The following is a 20,798-nucleotide window of genomic DNA, read 5'->3' as shown; positions in this document are numbered from 1 at the left end:
CAAGGCTCCAGCTATCAATACTTTTTCCTGAAGTACCCAAAACACCCATTATTGAATTGTTTATTGATCATTTAGACAGTGTATTGACAAAAAGTCTGGTCCCTGCCTGGGAGCCCACAATCTAAAATTTGGCATAGGCTATGCCAGTGATACTCACTCAGTGGCTTGGAATCCACATGTTGCTCTTCAAAATGAAATGTGTGGCTCTTCTGAAGTCTTCTCCCAATATAACATTTGCCCCACATTTCAGAAAAGTGTGCAAGGCCATAGCCTAGTGGGGCTGGTGGTAGGCAGGTGGTTTCTACCTTGAAACAGCTGCTGCTAGAGGACCATGTAAGCTGCAAGCCACCCTGTAGGCCTCAAGCCAAGTTAGGGCTGCAAAATATTGGAGGTTTGGGAGGGGAAGGGCCTCAGGAGATAAAATGCCATGGAGTCCTCCCTCCAAAGCAGCCATTTACTTCAGAGGAATCCGTCTTGGTCATTTGGAGATGAATCGTACTAGCAGGAGATCTCCAGGTGACACCTGGAGGTTGACCACTCTAACCCAGGTTTGGAAGTAAATGGGGCTCTTTTGGTTAATGAGATTTGTGAATGTGGCTCCCAGCAAGCTATGGAATGAGACCTACTGGGCTAGGCAGAAGCAAGCAGCACAGATGGCAGAATAAACAGAGGAAGAATATGCAGTCAGTGCAGTTTCACAAAGGTAGGAACTACAGTGGATATTACATTATCATTTACCTCCTGGATTTTTCTGCTGGAGTATGAAAATCTATAGTAGCATTATATCCAAGAATGTGTGGATTCAGCCTTAAGGTCAAGTTATACAATATGGTTACACAATATGGTCTGGTTCCTGGATCTGATTCACTTTCCCTGAAGGCACACAGTAGCTTGGGAGGAGGATCTATATTTGGCTGTGTTCTTGCCTTCTCTGGAGCACTATTTCCCCAAGCTGAAACAGCCCTGGCAGGGAGTTATTTGCATATGGAGTATTTCAACCATGCCAAAAGATAGATTATGTAGTTTGGCCCTTTGTTTCAGCAGGGAATGAATAATGATGGCCAAACTAGACATAATGCTGTCCTTGGGCTGCTGCTTCCTATTTAAAATGCTGGGAGGACCCAATCAGCATTGTGGGCTAAAGTGCTCCTGCCTGCCCCTTGTGCTTTATCAAGTGCAGCTATGGCCCCACTCCCCACCCCTGAGGCTATTTTGGCACTTGGAAAGATGGAGAGGGGGAATAAGAGCATCACACTGTGGGCCAGATCAGAATTGGGTCTTTTCAGCATTTTAAAATCAGTTTAAAATGGTGGTGGCATCCTTGTGGCTGCCATGGAGTTGTCATTACATCTAGTTTGGCCCTAAGAGCATCATGCCAAAGCCTTCATAGAAGAGATGAGTTTTGAGGAGGGATGATTCCTGTGTTGAAAATGGGTGGTTGAAGCTAACAGATAAGTGGCTTGTCAATGAACCCCAAGGGTTCCACCTCATAGCTTGGCCATGATGGGACACGAGTAAAAAAGAGACTCAGCTTGGATTATTGATTAGTTCTGTCCTTATACAGTCTTTACTTTGAATCATTTTTAGAATTTCCGTACATACATTGTGATGGATGTTGGCACCAGCTTGAACCCTGCTATCGACATAGGGCAGGTAAGCAGTAAATGGTTATTCTTTGCAGAGTAGAACTGGGCATGCACTGCAAGCAAACAGATTAAATTGGTTAATGAGCAGCAACAGACTTGATAAACAGCAGTGGTAACATGGACAGTTGACTTGAAAGATAGCTAATGTCTAACTTCTTATTAGCTTCTTTGCTTATCAGTTTACTGACACAATGATACATTCCTTTACACCAGGGGTGGCCAACGGTAGCTCTCCAAATGTTTTTTGCCTACAACTCCCATCAGCCCCAGCCAGCATGGCCAATGGCTGGGACTGATGAGAGTTGTAGGCAAAAAACATCTGGAGAGCTACCATTAGCCACCCCTGCTTTACACCATCTGGACATTGTTAAGGAAATTATCCTAAACTCTGTTTAAATTGAATTCTTCAAGTTGCTCACTCTAGAGTGGTTTTTCTTTACCTCAGCGGATTACTAAAGGTTCTAGAAGCTTTTTTAAAAATGTCATTTTAATGATGTTTAATCTGACACTTATTGATAGTTTATTTTGCTCCTGTTTAATTGTATTTTTGTGTTAGATTTATTTACTTAGAAAATGTATAGGCTGCCTCTTGAGAGAGCTGCTTGTGTGGCTTACAGAGTGAAAACAATACATGAAATCATAAAAACAAAAACTGTAACATTATTCATATTAAAAGAATAAAAAAACAAACCAGGGGCATAATAATAGCCAAAATGTTATCTCATAGCAGCCTTGAGGCTACAGAAGCTGACTATAAAGACAATTGCAAAGTGATGAAACCCTATAGCTAAAAGCCTGAATAAAAAGTAGTGTTCTGGCCTGGCTCTGAAAGGACAATAAAATAGACAGCAGGCAACTCTGAAGGAGGAGGGAGTTCCACATGTCCCCCAAGTTTAAAAGCCCTAAATTGAATCCGGCAATCTTCAGAGGCAAGTATCACAGATCTGTCCCACATTCTTCCTTCCTTGGCAGCTTTGGATTTTGTCTATTTTGAGCTGCAGATTGAAGTTTTGGGCGTTGGGCCCTTAGAATCAGACATGCAGCCCAGCTTTGTGCTTTCCTGTATTAGCTAGTAATCTCTAGAATTAAGTGAGGAAGTGGGCCATGCCTGCAAAGGCTTTATGCAGACATCCCCTCCAGCTGCACAGACAAATAACTGGGTTGCAAACAGCTAGGGTGGCCATAATGTCTGAAGGCCAGCCAGGGACACCTCCGGTGATGTCACTTCCGGTGATGTCATGCCACCGCCGGAAACAGGAAGTGACGTCACTTCCAGTGATGTCACTTCCGGTGATGGCATGCCACCGCTGGAAACAGGAAGTGACATCAATTCCTGTGACATCATTTCCCCCGCACCACCTGCCGGAAACAGGAAGTGACATCACTTCCTGTGACATCATTCCCCCCACGCCGCCTGCCGGAAGCAGGAAGTGACATCACTTCCTGTGACATCATTTCCCCCAAATGCCACTGCCGGAAACAGGAAGTGACTTCACAGCACTTCCTGTGACGTCCCCAAAAATCCCCCAAATATCACCGCCGGAAACTCCAAGATTATTTATAGAGAGGGAAAGGGGGAAATAAAGTTAAATAAAACTCTTTTTTTACTTTTTTCAAAGTGAGAAGACTAGAGAGAACGGGTTCCACGCTGAGAAGCCAGTCAGATTCCAGTGAGATTCCAGTGAGACTGTGCTGCATAATGCAGCCTATTTATTTTGTCCTGTTTGCTCTGTTGGCTCTATCTGCACCACCTTCATCACTTTCAGGGTGTGGATCCCCCAGTGGGGTGGTCTCCCGACACCCTCTGCCGGCTGTTTCTGATAGCCCTGCGCCCCCTCTTTCATTTGATATGTGTCCCGTGCGGGTGCCACCCTCCCGCTGGGAGATGCCGCAAAATGAGCCCCCTTGAGGCTTATGGCGGCAGGGCTCGGGGGAAGCGAGCTAGACTGCTGTTCTTTTGAGGGGTTATAGAGTGTTTCGAGCCCGTCCCTGTGGCATCGGTCCCATCGTTGTGGGGCCCAGGGGGCCGGCGCAGCGGCACGCCGAAGCAGCCTGTCACTAATAACACAGGTCGAGATGCAGGACAGGAACCCGGAAGTGACCGACAGGCTGCTTCAGCATGCCGCTGCGCCGGCCCCCTGGGCCCCACAACGATGGGACCGATGCCACAGGGATGGGCTCGAAACACTCTATAACCCCTCAAAAGAACAGCAGTCTAGCTCGCTTCCCCCGAGCCCTGCCGCCATAAGCCTCAAGGGGGCTCATTTTGCGGCATCTCCCGGCGGGAGGGTGGCACCCGCACGGGACACATATCAAATGAAAGAGGGGGCGCAGGGCTATCAGAAACAGCTGGCGGAGGGAGTTGGGAGACCACCCCACTGGGGGATCCACACCCCGAAAGTGATGAAGGTGGCGCAGATAGAGCCAACAGAGCGAACAGGACAAAATAAATAGGCTGCATTATGCAGCACAGTTGAGAAAGTGCCTTATCCCATGTACTGATGAAGTAAATACAGGATCTGAGAACAAAATTGCACCAGAAGACACAAACACAAAGCTCCCTTACACTGAATCAGTGCTTGGGTCCACGAAAGTCAGTATTGTCTAGTCCAGTCACAAAAACAAAGCTCCCTTACACTGAATCAGTGCTTGGGTCCACGAAAGTCAGTATTGTCTAGTCCAGTCACAAACACAAAGCTCCCTTACACTGAATCAGTGCTTGGGTCCACGAAAGTCAGTATTGTCTAGTCCAGTCACAAACACAAAGCTTCCTTACACTGAATCAGTGCTTGGGTCCACGAAAGTCAGTATTGTCTAGTCCAGTCACAAACACAAAGCTCCCTTACACTGAATCAGTGCTTGGGTCCACCAAAGTCAGTATTGTCTACTCCAGGGGTGGCCAGAGGGAGGGAGGGAGGAAGGAGGGAGGGAGGGAAGGAAGGGAGGAGGGAAGGAAGAAAGGAAGGAAGGAGGGAGGGAGGAAGGAGGGAGGGAAGGAAGGGAGGAGGGAGGGAAGGAGGGAAGGAAGAAAGGAGGGAGGGAGGGAGGGAGGGAAGGAAGGAGGGAAGGAAGGAAGGAAGAAAGGGAGGAGGGAGGGAGGGACGGAGGGAAGGAAGAAAGGAAGGAAGGGAGGAGGGAGGGAGGGAAGGAGGGAAGAAAGGAAGGAAGGAGGGAGGGAGGGAAGGAGGGAAGGAAGAAAGGAAGGAAGGAGGGAGGGAGGGAAGGAAGGAGGGAAGGAAGGGAGGAGGGAGGGAAGGAAGAAAGGAAGGAGGGAGGGAAGGAGGGAGGGAAGGAGGGAAGGAAGGGAGGAGGGAGGGAGGAAGGATGGAGGGAAGGAGGGAGGGAGGGAAGGAAGAAAGGAAGGAGGGAGGGAAGGAAGGAGGGAAGGAAGGGAGGAGGGAGGGAGGAAGGAAGGAGGGAGGGAAGGAAGGGAGGAGGGAGGGAAGGAGGGAAGGAAGGAAGGAAGGGAGGGAAGGGAGGGAAGGAAGGGAGGAGGGAGGGAGGAAGGAAGGAGGGAGGGAAGGAAGGAAGGGAGGAGGGAGGGAGGGAGGGAAGGAGGGAAGGAAGAAAGGAAGGAGGGAGGGAGGGAAGGAAGGAAGGGAGGAGGGAAGAAGGGAGGAGGGAAGGAAGGAAGGAAGAAAGGAAGGAGGGAGGGAGAAAGGAAGGAGGGAGGAAGGGAGGAGGGAGGGAAGGAAGAAAGAAAGGAAGGAAGGAGGGAGGGAAGGAAGGAAGGAAGGAAGGAAGGAAGGAAGGAAGGAAGGAAGGAAGGAAGGAAGGAAGGAAGGAAGGCCGCCCCCTCCCGCCAGCCGCCCCCCCCGCTTTTGGCCCCCTCCCTCCCTGCCTGCCTTACCTGCTTCCAGGGCAGCGGAGAGTCCGGCGGCAGCGACGGAGAGGCCGGGGAGGCGTCGGAGAGGCCGGGGAGGCGTCGGAGAGGCATCGGAGAGGCCGGCGCTGGTCGCTGGAGGGCCTCCAGCGACCAGCGCCGGCCTCTGTGACGCCCTCCCCGGCCTCCGCCTGCACTGGAGGCCCGCGCGCGGGGCCCGGGGGCGGTTGCGGAGGCCGGGGAAGCGTCGGAGAGGCCGGCGCTGGTCGCTGGAGGCCCTCCAGCGACCAGCGACGGCCTCTCCGACGCCCTCCCCCGCCTCCACCTGCACTGGAGGCCCGCGTGCGGGGCCCGGTGGCGGAGGACGGGGAAGCGGCGGAGAGGCCGGCGCTGGTCGCTGGAGGGCCTATAATGGTCCCGGTATAGCCAGCCCGGGAGCCGGGAATTGGGGGCCAGAACCGGGACTTTCCCGGGAGACCGGGACGGTCTGGCCACCCTAACAGCTGGTATCTACTACCAATAGTAACTAAATCAACTACTAATAGTTATTATGTATTTATTACCAAAAGTGTTCTAGGCCCAAAGAAATATTAATAGGAAAGGAAAGGTCCCCTGTGCAAGCACCAGTTGTTTCCGACTCTGGGGTGACGCTGCTTTCACAATGTTTTCACGGCAGACCTTTTTATGGGATGGTTTGCCATTGCCTTCCCTGGTTATTACACTATCCCCCCAGCAAGCTGGGTACTCATTTTACCTACCTTGGAAGGATGGAAGGCTGAGTCAACCTCGAGCCGGCTACCTGAACCAGCTTCCACTGGAATTGAACTCAGGTCGTGAGCAGAGGGCTCTGACTGCAGTACTGCAGCTTTACCACTCTGCACCATGGGGTTATTATGTATTTATTTCCAAAAGTGTTCTAGGACCAAAGAAACATTAATAGAGCCACTAGCTATACAGCTTCTTTTAGATACCAGTTGTTGAATAGTGGGTTCGATACATGAAGAGCCTGGGTTGAAGTGATCAAAGCGCTTTATTCGGTTATAGCATGGTAACGATCAAGCTAAGACTGAAGTACTAGGCCAACGGAGCCAACTATATTCACACCAAAGTTCCCGTGCTAGAACATCATTTGAACCAGCAGGGTGATTGGTCCCTGGTGATTGGTCCAGGGAAGCAGAGATTTGGATCCTGCTTCCCATTGTTCCCGGTCCCCAAGCTCAGTCCTTAAGGCTCCAATGAGCCAGGCAGGAACTACCTACACACATAAAACATAAAGTTCACATACACAACACAAGTTATTAACAAATAATGCTGCATATGCATTTCCTAGTTTTCATCACTGAATAACATTACTGTGATACACAGTACAGTTCAAGATACAGTTGGGTGCTGCAGTACAGTAAATGTTTAGAATGCCATTTCCAGTTTAAGGTGGAGAAGACAGGTATTTATTTCTTAAATTTTGTGTCACTTTTCTAAAGCATGGGGGAAATTTCTAACATCTTTGAGGGCAGCATGATGACAGAGAGGGCACTGAAAGGTCACTGTGGATGGTTGTGGGAAGACCTTCAACTGAGAGGAGGGTTTGCAAGTGGCTCAGAAGCCAGCACTGATGGAAAGTGCCCCCAGTCACTGCAGCACCAAAACCCAGGACAAAGGAGAATGTAACTCACTTATGGCTTACTTTTGCAGATAGAAGGAGCATTTGTCCAAGGGCTTGGACTCTTTACTTTAGAGGAGCTGCGCTATTCTCCAGAAGGCAATCTGTACACCCGAGGGCCTGGGATGTACAAAATCCCTGCATTTGGTGACATTCCAACAGAGTTCCATGTGTCTCTTCTCCGAGACTGTCCAAATAGCAAAGCCATTTATTCATCCAAGGTATGATAGCATTTACAGATACAGCTCTTCCTGCAAAGGCTGTTTGTAAGCATACACTTAGATGTGGGGGAGGGCATGTTGCTAATATGTCGCTTCCCCTCCTTTCAGTACCTTTCCATCTCTTCAAGTGACTTTTCCCTCATGTTGCAGTGACTCACATTCAGGCTTGGAGATCTCTCTGTCCTTTGACATTAGAACAAGGGACAATTAGAACCAGCCAGAATATTGACTGGACTGGTTTATAGGGACCATGTTACTCCAGTCTTGGCCCATCTACACTGGCTTCCTATCTGTTTCTGGGCTCAATTCAAGCTGCTGGTCATGATCTTCAAAATCCTGTATGGTTTGGGACCAACATACCTGAAGGATAATCCCTTATGAACCTGCCAACTGTTACAGTAATCTTTGGCGGCCCTGCTTTGGGTGCCCCCTGCCTTCTGAGACTGGGTGGGTGGCAACCCAAGGGAGAGGCTTCTTGGTCAAGGTATCAAAACTTTGGAACTCTCTGCCAGGGAGGCTTGTTTGTTCCTTTCTGCTGCCCTCTTCCATCAACAGGTTAAGACTTTTTTTGTTTCGTTTGATATTTCCTCAATGACCTCTCCTTCCTAACCAATGTTCTGTTTTGTATGTATTACTACTGTTTTATATGCATTTTTAAAAACTCTTTATAAAGTTGTTTTAATTAGATATGTTTGGGAGGGCATTATTTTAATAGTTGTATAATGTATTTTTATAATATATGTTTTAAATTGTTACTCATCTTGGTGGCCCCTGTAAAGGCAGAAGGGCAAGATATAATTTTTTGTAATTGAATATATAAGGCTAATCTGCTTTTTTAGACTTCAGATTTTTAACCCTAGTTGGCAACATAGGGGTTGGGAAATTCCTGGAGATTTGGGGGCAGAGCCTGGGAAGGACAGAATTTTGAAGAGTTTAGAGAGCTTTTCAGGGATGTGATGTCATACAGTCCATCCTCCCAAACTGCTATTTCCTCCAGGGGAATTGATCCCTAAGTCTGGAGATTGGTTACAATTCCAAGAGAGCTCCAATTCTCCCCCCCACCCCAGATTTTGGCAACTTTACCTCAGTCTCACATGGAATCATGTGTACTTTAGCCCACTGATATCAGATATCTAACTCTGTGCTGCATCATGGTCTTTCTTTCTCTCCCTACTCCCTATGTCCTTTTACTTCCTTCTTTCTGTTTGTCATTCTTCCTCTCATTATATTCATTTCTACATTGCCTTTCTTCTTTTTGTGAAAAAATGTAAAAAAAAAACAGAGAGAAAGAGAGAAAAGAAACTTAGGATGTGTTTCTGGTCACAACAATCTTCTCCTTGAAGAAATCAAATGACAACACTCGCCTTTATTTACATGGCTGTCCTCCATTTAGGTTTCGCAGATTCTTGCTGGTGGTGGGGTTTTCCTCACTGCCAGTAGTCACTTTCCATCTCAGCTGGGTGGTGGAAGAAAAATATGTGACAAAATGAGGAGTGACGTGCAGTGTCCTGATGTACTAATGTCACTTTCCATGTGCACAGAAATGACACAAGCACATTGCTGGGGACACTTTAGCATTTGGGCAAAACACTGTGGTTTAACGAGTGGACCCCTCTCCCCTGCATGTCTCCCACCAGTTATGCTGGCAACTCTGTCTCCATTGGGCTGAATATGAACTACTTGGCTGAGTTTTATGGACTCTGTTCAGCTGGGCAAGCACACATTACATTGTCCTAAAAGCTACAGGTTTGTTGTAAGGTGTTCTCACCACAGTGGATTTATTCATTTGTTTTACTGGTGTTTCTGGCTATAGAATTTTTATAACATTATAAATATTCCCTCCATGCAAGGTAGTTACTCTCTCTAGTGCAGTAAACCAGGGTAATAAAGATGCTGGAGTCTTCTTTAAATAAACTACATTTGGAGAATTAGATATTCAGTTTGATCATTTCTGCTTCATTCCACTGCATTTTATCTGTTATGCATTACCTCCGTATCATTTATTAAGCAATGTTGCAGTATTCTTAGATATAGCTGTGGCTGTAAACAACAGCCTTGGTGGGAGATGTGCATGACAATCCTAAGCAGAGTTATAGGTTCAGTTGACTAAGAAGGGTGTAACTGTTTAGGACTGCAAAGTAGTCTGCTAGGACAGAAAACAGGAAGTAGAAGGGAGGAAATCTGACCAGGCCTAGTCTATCTTACTGAGGACTCAACTCAGCACTACCTGTGACATGACCCCTGGCCTGGCTCAAGTGCTGCAAGGCTGGAGCATGGTGCTGGGAAAGGAGTAGCTTCAGCTTTCCCTTCCTGCACCATTTTTCATAAGGCAAAATGATTGTGTGGGCCTTCTTTGCCCTGCTTTGGGGGCCATATGCTGCTGATAGGATTGCCAGTCTCCAGATGGGGCATGGAGATCTCCCGCTTTTACAGCTCATCTTCAGCTGGCAGAGATCAGCTTTCCTGGAGAAAATATTAAGAAAAATTACCGAAATATGACTCCTAAAAAATTAGCAAAGATGAATAACAAGATGCCAGACAGATGTTGGAAATGTAAAAAGCATGAAGGTTCTTTCTACCATATCTGGTGGACTTGTGAAAGAGCAAAACAGTATTGGCAAATGATTCAACAAGAAATTTCTAAGATATTGGGATATGAAGTAATGAAAGTCACAGAGACTTTCTTATTGGGATTACAAATGGAAAAATTTCCAAAAGAAGATAGAACTTTAATCTGATACTTGCTTTCAGCTGCTAGGACATTGTGTGCGCAGTTGTGGAAGCAAGAAAAAATACCAGAGAAATGGGATTGGATTATAAAAGTTATGACATGGAGTGAAATGGACAAATTAACAAGAATATTAAGAGACTATGATTTAGAAGTTTTTAAGATGGAGTGGAAAAGGTTTAGAAGATATGTAGAAAAAGAGTGGAAAATAAAAGGACACTGGACAATTTTTGATAATGATTAAGTTTTAAAAAGAAGAATATAATTTTTTGTTTTAATAGTTAAGGGTACCTTTAATATTTGTTTTTTTAAGTAAATAACACTTGAGGGGGTGAAGTAACGGGGGAGGGGTGGGTGGAAAGTAATATATGGGGTAGATAATTTTTTTAAGTTGTAAGATATATAGATTTATTACCATACGTTACCAATAAAATTGTTTTATCCAACAAAAAAAAGAAAAATCACCAAAATAAACAATACTTTAAACGATAAACAAGTTATGTTAATTGGATTTATATGAAAGCCTTCTCACACTATAAGTAAACACCAAGTACAGCTTTTAAAAAGTCAGTGACAAATAGCTTCTGTAATCCTGTGGTATACTGAAACAAACTGTCTCTTTAAACTGAAACGTTTTTAGAAGATGCCATGCATGTAATAAAGGGAAAAGAGATTTCCAATGTTCTGCTGGTGGTCACTGAAGATTCCAAAACAGTAGAAATAGACAGCAGTTTCACAGGAAAAGATCACAGGAGAAGATGAGAGAACTTGCCAAATCTAGACCTTTGTGGCAGTTTTGCAGCCTTCGTTTACTCTCTCTCTCGTGTACCAGTTCCTTTCACAGAGCAACAGTGTGCAATATTTTTACATAGGTTCAGTGCTTTCTTCTTATCATTCTGTTCTCGGCTCTGGCTGCTTTGAAGAGTAGACTCTATGGCATGCCAAGGCCCCTCCCCTCCCCTTGCTGCGTCTACATAGCCTGGGTGCATTGCCAAACACTCATGACTAACAGCTGACAGGCAAGGGAGCCTTACGGGGAATGCCTTCCTATGAACATAAGGCTGGGTCATAGAATTATAGAGTTGGAAGGGACCTCCAGGGTCATCTAGTCTACCCCTTGCGCAATGCAGGAAACTCACAAACACTTCCCCGTAAATTCACAGGATCTGCATTGCTGTCAGATGGCCATCTAGCCTCTGTTTTAAAAACTCCAAGGAAAGAGAGCCCACCACCTCCCAAGGAAGCCTGTTTCACTGAAGAATCACTCTGTCAGAAAGTTCTTCCTAATGTTGATCCAAAAACTCTTTTGATTTAATTTCAACCCATTGGTTCTGGTCCTACCTTCTGGGGCCAGAGAAAACAATTCCAAACCATCCTCTAGATGACAGCCCTTCAAGTACTTGAAGATGGTGATCATATCACCTCTCAGCTGCCTCCTCTCCAGGCTAAACATCCCCAGCTCCTTCACCTTTTTCTCATAGGATTTGGTATCCAGACCCCTCACCATCTTTGTCACCCTCCTCTGGACCTGTTCCAGCTTGTCTGTATCCTTCTTAAAATACGTTGCCCAAAACTGAACACAATACTCCAGGTGAGGTCTTACCAGAGCAGAGTAAAGTGATATCAATCACATCACATGATCAGGACACTATACTTCTGTTGATACAGCCCAAAATTGCATTTGCCTTTTTAGCCACCGCATCACACTGTTGACTCATGTTCAGCGTATGATCCACTAGGACTCCTAGATCCTTTTCGCACATACTACTGCTAAGACAAGTCTCCCCCATCCTATAACCATGCATTGGATTTTTCCAACCTAAATGCAGAGCTTTACATTTATCCCTGTTAAAATTCATTTTATTGGTTTTAGTCCAGTTTTCCAGCCTGTCATGGTCATCCTGTATCCTGTTTCTGTCTTCTACTGTATTTGCAACCCCACCCAGTTTAATATCATCTGCAAATTTAATAAGCATTCCCTCTATTCCTTCATCCAAATCATTTATAAAGATGTTGAACAAAACAGGTCCCAGGACAGATCCTTGAGGCACTCCACTTGTCACTCCTCTCCAAGCGGATGAGGAACCATTTACAAGCACTCTTTGGGTGCGATCTGTCAATCAGTTACAGATCCACCTAACGGCAACAGGATCCAAACCACATTTTACCAACTTGTCAACAAGGAGAGTATGTGGAACCTTATCAAAAGCCTTACTGAAATCAAGAAAAATGATGTCTACAGCATTCCCCTGATTCAGCAAGGTAGTCACTTTCTCAAAAAAAGAGATCAGGTTAGGCTGACTTGATTTGTTCTTGAGAAACCCGTGCTGGCTCTTAGTAATCTCATCCATTCTTTCTAAATGTTCCAGGACCAACTGTTTGATGATTTGTTCTAAAACGTTCCAGTATAGACATCAAGCTGATGGTTTGGTAGTCACCCGGATCGTCTTTTTTCCCCTTCTTGAAGATGGGGACAACATTTGCCCGTTTCCAATATTCTGGCACCTCTCCTGTTCTCCAAGAATTCTCAAAAATACTAGCCAGAGTCTCAGAAATTACATCCACAAGCTCTTTTAGAACCCTTGGATGCAATTCATCTGGCCCTGAGGACTGTACATAAACACCTAGTTTCATTTAAAGAAACTAGGTGTTTATGTACTATCCCTATGCTGATCCTAGGTTGGAACGTCATACCCTCCTTATATGTTCTGTTTTTCCCATGTTGAGCACCATTTCCCTCAGAGGAGAAGACTGAAGAAAAGTAGGAATTGAGCAGTTCTGCCCTCAATAACTGTTACAATTTCATTTTCTTGCCTTGCAATGGGTCTACCATGTCCTTGCTATTTGTCTTACTCTGAACATAAGAAAAGAACCCTTTTTTGTTGTTTTTAGCATCTTTGGCCAGCCTAAGCTCATACTGAGCTTTAGCTATCCTAACTTTTTCTCTACAAGCACTGATGATTTGTTTATATTCATCCTTGGTTATAAGACCCGCCTTCTAATTCCTAAAGGAGTCTTTTTTATTTCTCAAGTCTTTAGAGAGCTGTTTATGGAGCCAACTCGGCTTCTTTAGGCTTTTTCCATTTTTTTCTTCTCATAGAAATCGTCTGTGATTGTGCTTTCATTATTTCGCTTTTAAGAAACTCCCACCCATCCTAAACCCCCTTCTTCCTAAATATTTCTGACCATGGGATTTTACCCAGCATAGTTCTAAGTTTATCGAAATTTGCCTTTCTGAAGTCCAACCTATAAGTCTGACTACGTATGGCTTTTCCCTTCCCTAAGATTGTTAATTCCAAAATCACTTGGTCACTACTGCCCAGGTTGTCCATTATTTCCACTTCTTCAATCAATTCTTCCTGGTTGGTGAGAATCAAATCCAAGATAGCAGATCCCCTTGTTTCCTTCTTCACTTTCTGGAAAAGGAAGTTGTCAGCAAGACAAGTCAGGAATCTATTTGACTTTTCATTTTTAGCAGAGTTGAGTTTCCAACAGATGGCCAGGTAATTGAAATCTCCCATGATCACTGTATCCCTTTTCTTGGAGAACTTTGCAATCTGTTGTAGGAGTATCTCATCCAAGTCCTCTGCCTGGCTTGGTGGCCTATAGCAGACCCCCACAATAATATCACTGTTATTTCTTACTCCTTTTATTTTTACCCAGAGACTCTCAACTGAGCTGCCATGCTCAGATTCACATATTTCCTCACAAGTATATACTGCCTTCACATATACTGCTATGCCTCCACCCTCTCTCATTTGCCTGTCCCTTTTAAATAAGTTGTACCCCTGAATATTCCAGATGTGAGTGTCATCCCACCAAGTTTCAGTAAGGCCTATTATTTCATAGTCTCCTTCCCGCATTAAAACTTCCAGTTCCTCCTGTTTGTTTCCCATACTCTGTGCATTAGTGTAGAGACATCAGAATCCACGTTTTATGAATCCTGAGGGTTTAGTTTCTGTACAAACCTACAAGTTAACATTGCCCCCCCATTCGGAATAAAGAGACAGACAACTATATGGGATAAAGGGCCACTTTATTTAAACTTAATGGCAAATGGGAAAATGGGGCCAGGTTAAGCCAGGGGTCATAACACCGACCACCTCCTCAACCCGAAAACTGGGTGGGCCCCGGGCCCTGGGTGTGAGCCGACCCAATGGTTCAAACCCGGCCGGCCAGGCAAGAGATCCCATTCACAGAGCTCCACCCTCACCCTCACTGTGCAGCCTGGGATGTGGACAACTCACTAGTGACGGGATCACGAGGCTCCCTGGAGCCAACCTTGAGCCGTGCAGCTTAGGTCACCCCAGAGACGCCGTACACCCCAAAGGTGTGTTGCCATGGGAACTCACCAATACCCCAACAGAACATGTTCCCAACAGTAAAACCTCCACAGACAGAGCCAAGCCTCAGTTTAGGCCACTGTCCCCACCTAAACGAGAACATGTTCCAGCCCATGCCATAACTCAGCCAAAAAGGCCTTGTTGCCCTTTATTGAAAGATGCACCCCATCAGGCCTATACAAGTCCGCACAACTGGCTCTGATGGACGGGTAGGGCACATAAACTCCCAATCCCGACTCCATGGCAATACATAAGGCTCTATTAGCCTTCTTCCTGGCCCGCTCCAAGCCTGCTGGCTCCCAAGCCGCCCGGCACACGCGTCGCGGCAACATGGCTGACCACAGGACGAGGACACCCGGCCATCTCCTCTTGATCGGGGTGATATCATCCCGGGCCTGAAGTGATAGGGCCTTACCCTTCATTAAGCCCAAATCATTCTCCCCCAGGTGAATCACCAAGATATGTGGCAGTGGACCCCTCCTTTCCTTAAACAAAAGCGAAAGGAGTCCCGCCCACTTCATGCCATGTTGGCCTTGCCATTCAATTACGGCCCACTCACTCAGGCCCAACTGAGATCCAACAGGCATCCGACGGGCCTGATGTGCCGCCCAGAAAACAATACTGTGGCTGCAAATGAGGATCCTCCTCCTTTTCAGGCCAGCCACAGCACCTATGAAAGAGAAACGTTAGAACTTAGAACTGCATAAATAACAATAACATCCTAAAGGGAAGCCTAAACCGCTACCCCCTCACATTGGCAGAGGCCGTATATAAGTCCGAAAGGCCCCGGACTTCCAACGACCCACCCGGCGAATAACATCACCCTCGTAGCCCATAGCTGCTGCTGTGGATGCAGCACCTATATGGAAAGATTGAGTGCCAAACTTTGCACCCCCAAGTCCCAATTTTTCCAAGGCCCGACTAGTAACTACCCAAAATTGAAACTTAGAAAGAGGGGATGAGTCTTTATGGCAAAATAACAGACCATGCGTCGATCCGCACATATCTAAATATTGCGTGAGAGCACGCACCGGACATAGCTCCTCATCAGAACAGGGGTCCAAAGTGATCGTGCAACCTCTCTGTCCTTGGTCAGTTTTGGACCGGCGGACACGAATGACCGCCTGTCCCTTCACCAACTTTACATCCCCGACCTGAAGGGCCCTGCCCGAAACATCGTTATGGAAAATTGCCACCAACTCGGATACCCGTAACGCCCCCAAAAATGCCATTAACGCGGCAGCATGAAATAACGCCTGCTCATAACTTGAGGCACAAACTAAGGCCCAGATGGCATAAAGTCCATGAAGGATAGCGGGCAAAATAGGGCGCCTACTGTCGACCTGTCGCCCCACTTCCCGCGACCACCTTTCCAACATCTTAGAAATCCAGAAATCCTTTGTCAATTCCGAATACCCCCGCGCCTTGCTAATAAAAGACAACCCCGCGAGCTGTCCCTTAATAGATTTTATGGAGAGGCCACGTTCCCTCTGCCGCACGCAAAACTGAAGCAGATGCTCGACAGGAAAAGGCCAAGTCTCCTCGAGCCCAGCGCCCACCCTAAAAATGGAAAACTGACTCGCCACCCGGTCATACGACCTCCTTGTGCTAGGTGCTATTGCAAGTTGTATGGCTCGGCTCACTTCATCTCTCCAATTCACCACAGCTTGCCGGCATGCACACTGGACAAGGGTCGGCCTCTGGGGCAAGCTGCCGGAAACGCACCATCTGTTGGCGAGACAGGGCATCTGCCACACTATTACTGGAGCCCGGTACATGCCGGGCTGAAAACAAGACATTCAACTCAAGGCAATGTAACGTAAAAACCCTAACCAACCTCATAACTGGGGGAGACCTGGAGGTAAGATTGTTGATGACATGAACTACTGCCATGTTGTCGCACCAGAAGTGCACTGTGTGGTTGGCAAGGGAATGCCCCCAGATAAAAACAGTAACTACGATAGGAAAGAACTCGAAAAACGCCAAATTACGGATTAAATCGGAGTTCGTCCACTCCACAGGCCAAGATTCAGCGTACCACTGTCCCCGAAAATACACATCAAAACCGGTGGTACCAGCAGCATCCGACACGATCTGCAGTTTGGCCTCCAACAGCATTACCTCCCGCCAAAAAGACGTACCATTGAAGTCCCTCAAAAAGGTCTCCCAAACCTCCAGGTCGCTGCACATACTCCTGGTAACCCGGGTAAAATGATGGGGCGAGTGCAAAGCTGTCATGCCCTCACAGAACTGCCGCAAAAACGCTCTGCTGGGCGCCACCACCTTACATGCAAAATTCAGGTGGCCAACTAGTTGCTGGAGCTCGAGCAGCGTAACCTTCCGCTTTCCTTTCACCTCAGCCACTTTTTCCCACAAGATCTGCAACTTATCCAACGGTAACCGGGAAAACTGCATGGTGTCGAGCTCTTTCCCTAAGAACGTCAAAACAGTCGAGGGGCCTTCCGTCTTTTCGACTGCCAATGGGATACCCAGCTCAGCAGCCAACCACTCAAAGGACCGGAGCAAGTAGGCGCATTGTCCAGAGCCCGCTGGGCCAACAAAAAGAAAATCATCTAGGTAATGCGCCGTGTCACGCACTCCCGTCCTAAACTGTAACGCCCACTCTAAAAACGTACTAAATCGCTCAAAAGCGGCGCAAGACAAGGAACACCCCATGGGGAGGGCCCGGTTTATATAAAAAAACCCCTCGAAACAAAAACCCAGCAACTCAAAATCATCCGGGTGCACGGGCAGCAATCGAAAGGCTGACTTGATGTCGCATTTCGCTAGCTCTGCACCTACCCCACAGTGACGTACAATTCGCACTGCCCGATCAAAAGATGTGTACTTAACAGAACACAATTGAACCGGAATGGCATCATTAACAGACTAGCCCCACGGGTATGACAAGTGGTGAATCAACCGGTACTCCCCCGTTGCTTTTTTAGGCACCACCCCCAAAGGGGAGACCCGCAAATTAGGCACCGGAGGCTCCGGGAAGTGACCTAAAACTCATCCTTCCGCACATTCCTTCCTTATTAGGTTCCTAACTACATGCTCCAACCCCTTTACAGACTTCAAATTGGAACGCAAAAATGGGATCTGCGGACCCTGGTAAGGGATCCTAAACCCCAGCTCAAACCCCGCTAACAAAAAATGCCTATCCTCCAAACGCGGATAGTCTTGCAACAACTCTCTAAGAACCGTCATTCTGATGGGGCTGAGACCCTTTTCCAGGTTGTTGATTGGGGCCTCCTGGCCGCTTAAAGCCCCCTCTTGTCTTGGACCTGTTGCATGCCGTAAAGGCATGGGGGCCCCCGCACAGCGGACATTTGTGCTTATATCGACAGGCTTTTCTGGTGCACACCCCTTGGGAGGTAAACTCCCAGAAAAGCAGCTGAGGTTGAACCGACTGTCCCGCAGTAACGCAGGCGGCAGCAGGTTGAGTCGTTTTTTGAACCAGATGACCGCTGTCCAATCTATCGCCCAGATTGGGTTTTGTAGGCACCATAAGCTGCAGCCAAAGCTGCTGGTGGATCTGGTCCCATGGTAGCCCTGGGTTAACAGCTGCCCGCATTCAGAACGCTTCATCGTATTGAAACCACGCACCGCCAACAAAATCATTATAAGCGCGATAAATAATATCGCAATATTGAAAAAGAGGGGCCGCCCTCCAAGGCTGCGCCCTAGCAATTACGTCCGCATATATTATGAGCCCCGGTAACCAATTTGACCATGACCTGTCTACCTTTCTCTTCTTCAGTTTTTTTCTATCTTTCTCATCCATTTCCTCTTTGGGCTTCTTCTCTAACTCCCTATATAACAAACTGAATACATCCACGTATTCACCTTTCAAAATCTTCTCCCTAGTTGCTACTGTAAGGTGATCACCCAGTGGCATAGCCGGATCTCCAAAGGGGATAGCATGAAAAGCCACCGAACTGTACGGAACCGGGGGATGTGCTGGAAACCCCCAACCTCCCCACTGCTGCAGGGACCAGGATGTAGATGAAGTGGAAGCTAGCTGAGATCCCCAAGGGAGCACACCCCCGGCCGTGGGATTCGTCACCCCGCCCCTCAGTACCGGACTGTCCCACCAATGATGGCGAGGAAGGCCAAGGCGACCAGGTCCCAACTTGCCCCGACATGGAAGACAGAATAGTTGGCCAACCAGTCAGCACCTGCTGACTCGTAGACAGGCCACCGCCTACATACAAGGGACCCGTTGAATGGGGTGGCCCAGGTGTGCCCAAACCAGGTTTTATGATCAGGCCCCAAGGGCCCCACGGCCATGCCATCCCCCGAGGTTGTGCCGGCAACCTACCTTCCTGGTCCTGCAGAACCACTGCAACCTCCTCAGGCTCCTACCTGTGCTCTTCCTCCGCTGTTCCCAAGTCCGGCTCATTGCCGTCTTCCCCGCCCTGTAAAGCAGAGAGACGTGCAAGAACCTCCTTCTGAAATGCGATCGTGGCGGCCCTGCCAGAACCTGTGAGCCCCGTGACTCTCCGTGAAGGGCCTGCCAACCCTCTTTCACCCTCTAAAGCTGCCAAGCGGTCAAGTATCGCCTGCCGTGTACCAACATCCTCCCCCTCACCCGCCGGCGGCTCCACCGGAGTGGGCCTCTTAACCGGCTTCTTGGCGGGCTGTTTTCCCTTTGACGGGCCTTGTCCCTTCTTAGGCCCCATAGCTGCTGCTCAACTGCCACCCAACTCTGCAATGCCTGCTTGCTTAGACTCTGTTAATTGGAGATGCAGTAAAAAGGAACCTGGGACCTGCCACTTTCCAAGCAGATGCTCCACCCCTGAGCCAATGTCCCTCCCAACTGCTAGGGTAGCAAAGTTAGTCTTCCAAACTGCCACGCCCCCACCAAGGGGCACCCCCAATGACTCAAAATCCCATAGGAATTTTTGCCACCCCTCACTCCCCCTGCCTGTGATAATACAATGTTATAAAAAAGGAGGGAGGGGTTGGAGTGGGGGGGGGTTAAGAACAACCGCCGCCGCCCAAGACACAGCCCCCGCAGAAGCACCAGCAGCCATGCTCCCAGCCGTACCCCACTCAAAAGAAAAGGAAGGCAAGAAGGGGGGGTGGGTGGGGGAAACAGCCGCGGTTGCCCAAACCAAGCCCCCAGTGAAGCACCCAGCCACAGCTCTCCCCACTGACAGGGCCCAACCGCTCCGGAAAAGGGGGGGTGGCGAACAGCCGCCGCCGCAAAAAACTCCCGTAGCCTGCAGATAAGACGATCTGCTCGTCCCCGTTTGCCGTCGCCGCTCCGCCCTGAACCACCGAAGCGTCCCACGCTCTCAGGCTGCCCAGCTGAAGCGTCCCTGGCCTGCCACTCAAACAGCTTGCCGCACAGCAACAGCTGATCGCGGCCAAGCTGCTATACCTAAAAGCCCTACAAGAACTGCGCCACAGGGGGCTGGGCCAGCCTATATAAGGCCGCCCACCCCCCAGCAGTTCAGGGCAAACCATTGTCTCTCCTCCAGCAGGGAAGGCAATGGACGGCCCCCAGCCTAAGGCGGCCAATCGGCCGCTTGGCTGGGTGGGACCGAATTACCTAGTATGTGCGCCACTCTCTTCAAATCTTTAATGTTCTTATCCACAGTTTCTGGCATCATATGAGACTTTGAATTATTGTCTTGGTCCCCCATACAATTTAGTTTAAAGCCCTCCATATTAGGTTAGTAAGGCTGTTACCCAACACCCTTTTCCCTACCGCCGTAAGGTGCAAACCATCTCCCGATAGAAGACCACCATCTCGAAAGTGTAAGCCATGGTCCAGAAATCCGAATCTTTCCTGACAACACCATAGATGTAGCCAGTCATTTATTTGAAGTATTCTTCTTTATTTCCTGTAAGTCATATCTTTATTTCCTATAAGCCAATCTAGTCCTCCCTCTTAAGGTTCTTTTATAGTAGACTTTAATCCTGGTTCAACCCTGTCCTGGTTCAACCCTATACACTACACTTGAGTTCATCCCAGTTCTTATCTGGTTCCCCCACCCCATTTCTGCACTGTACCTGAGTTCACTCCAGTTTTTATCTTGGGTCTCCCCCACCCATTTCTGCACTACACTGAGTTCACCCCAATTGTCCCAGGATATATGGGTGCTCTTTTGTCCAGAGCTTTCCTGCAAGGTAAATGAACACAAGTCAAACTCAGAGAAAACCTGGGTGGAGGCTTAAGTGTAGAAAGGGCCACAACAGTGCTCTAGATTGTCTTCTTCACATTACTTGCCCCTGAAGGTGTGTTTTGAGTGGTAATGTTATGAAATGTTTATAGGTAGTTCAAATTGTGCAAAAGAGATTTTTAAAATCTCCTACTGTGTCCTGCCCAAACATGCTTGTAGTGAAATTGTGAATTCCTGAAGACC

The 20,798-nt window shown here is 47.8% G+C and overlaps 1 protein-coding gene across 1 annotated transcript in view; it reads left to right on the top strand.

Annotated features, from left to right (window-relative positions):
• XDH (xanthine dehydrogenase) overlaps nt 1-20,798 on the top strand; it is a 113,240-nt gene that overhangs the window by 87,938 nt on the left and 4,504 nt on the right. Inside the window, exons 34-35 of the mRNA XM_060245676.1 lie at nt 1,588-1,653; nt 7,162-7,350. Of these exons, the coding sequence (XP_060101659.1) occupies nt 1,588-1,653; nt 7,162-7,350 (255 nt within the window). The remainder of the gene's footprint in view (nt 1-1,587; nt 1,654-7,161; nt 7,351-20,798) is intronic.

The sequence above is a fragment of the Heteronotia binoei genome, chromosome 1 (genome assembly GCF_032191835.1).
Source record: "Heteronotia binoei isolate CCM8104 ecotype False Entrance Well chromosome 1, APGP_CSIRO_Hbin_v1, whole genome shotgun sequence".
NCBI lineage: Eukaryota > Metazoa > Chordata > Lepidosauria > Squamata > Gekkonidae > Heteronotia > Heteronotia binoei.
This window is presented reverse-complemented; position numbering and strand designations above follow the sequence as displayed.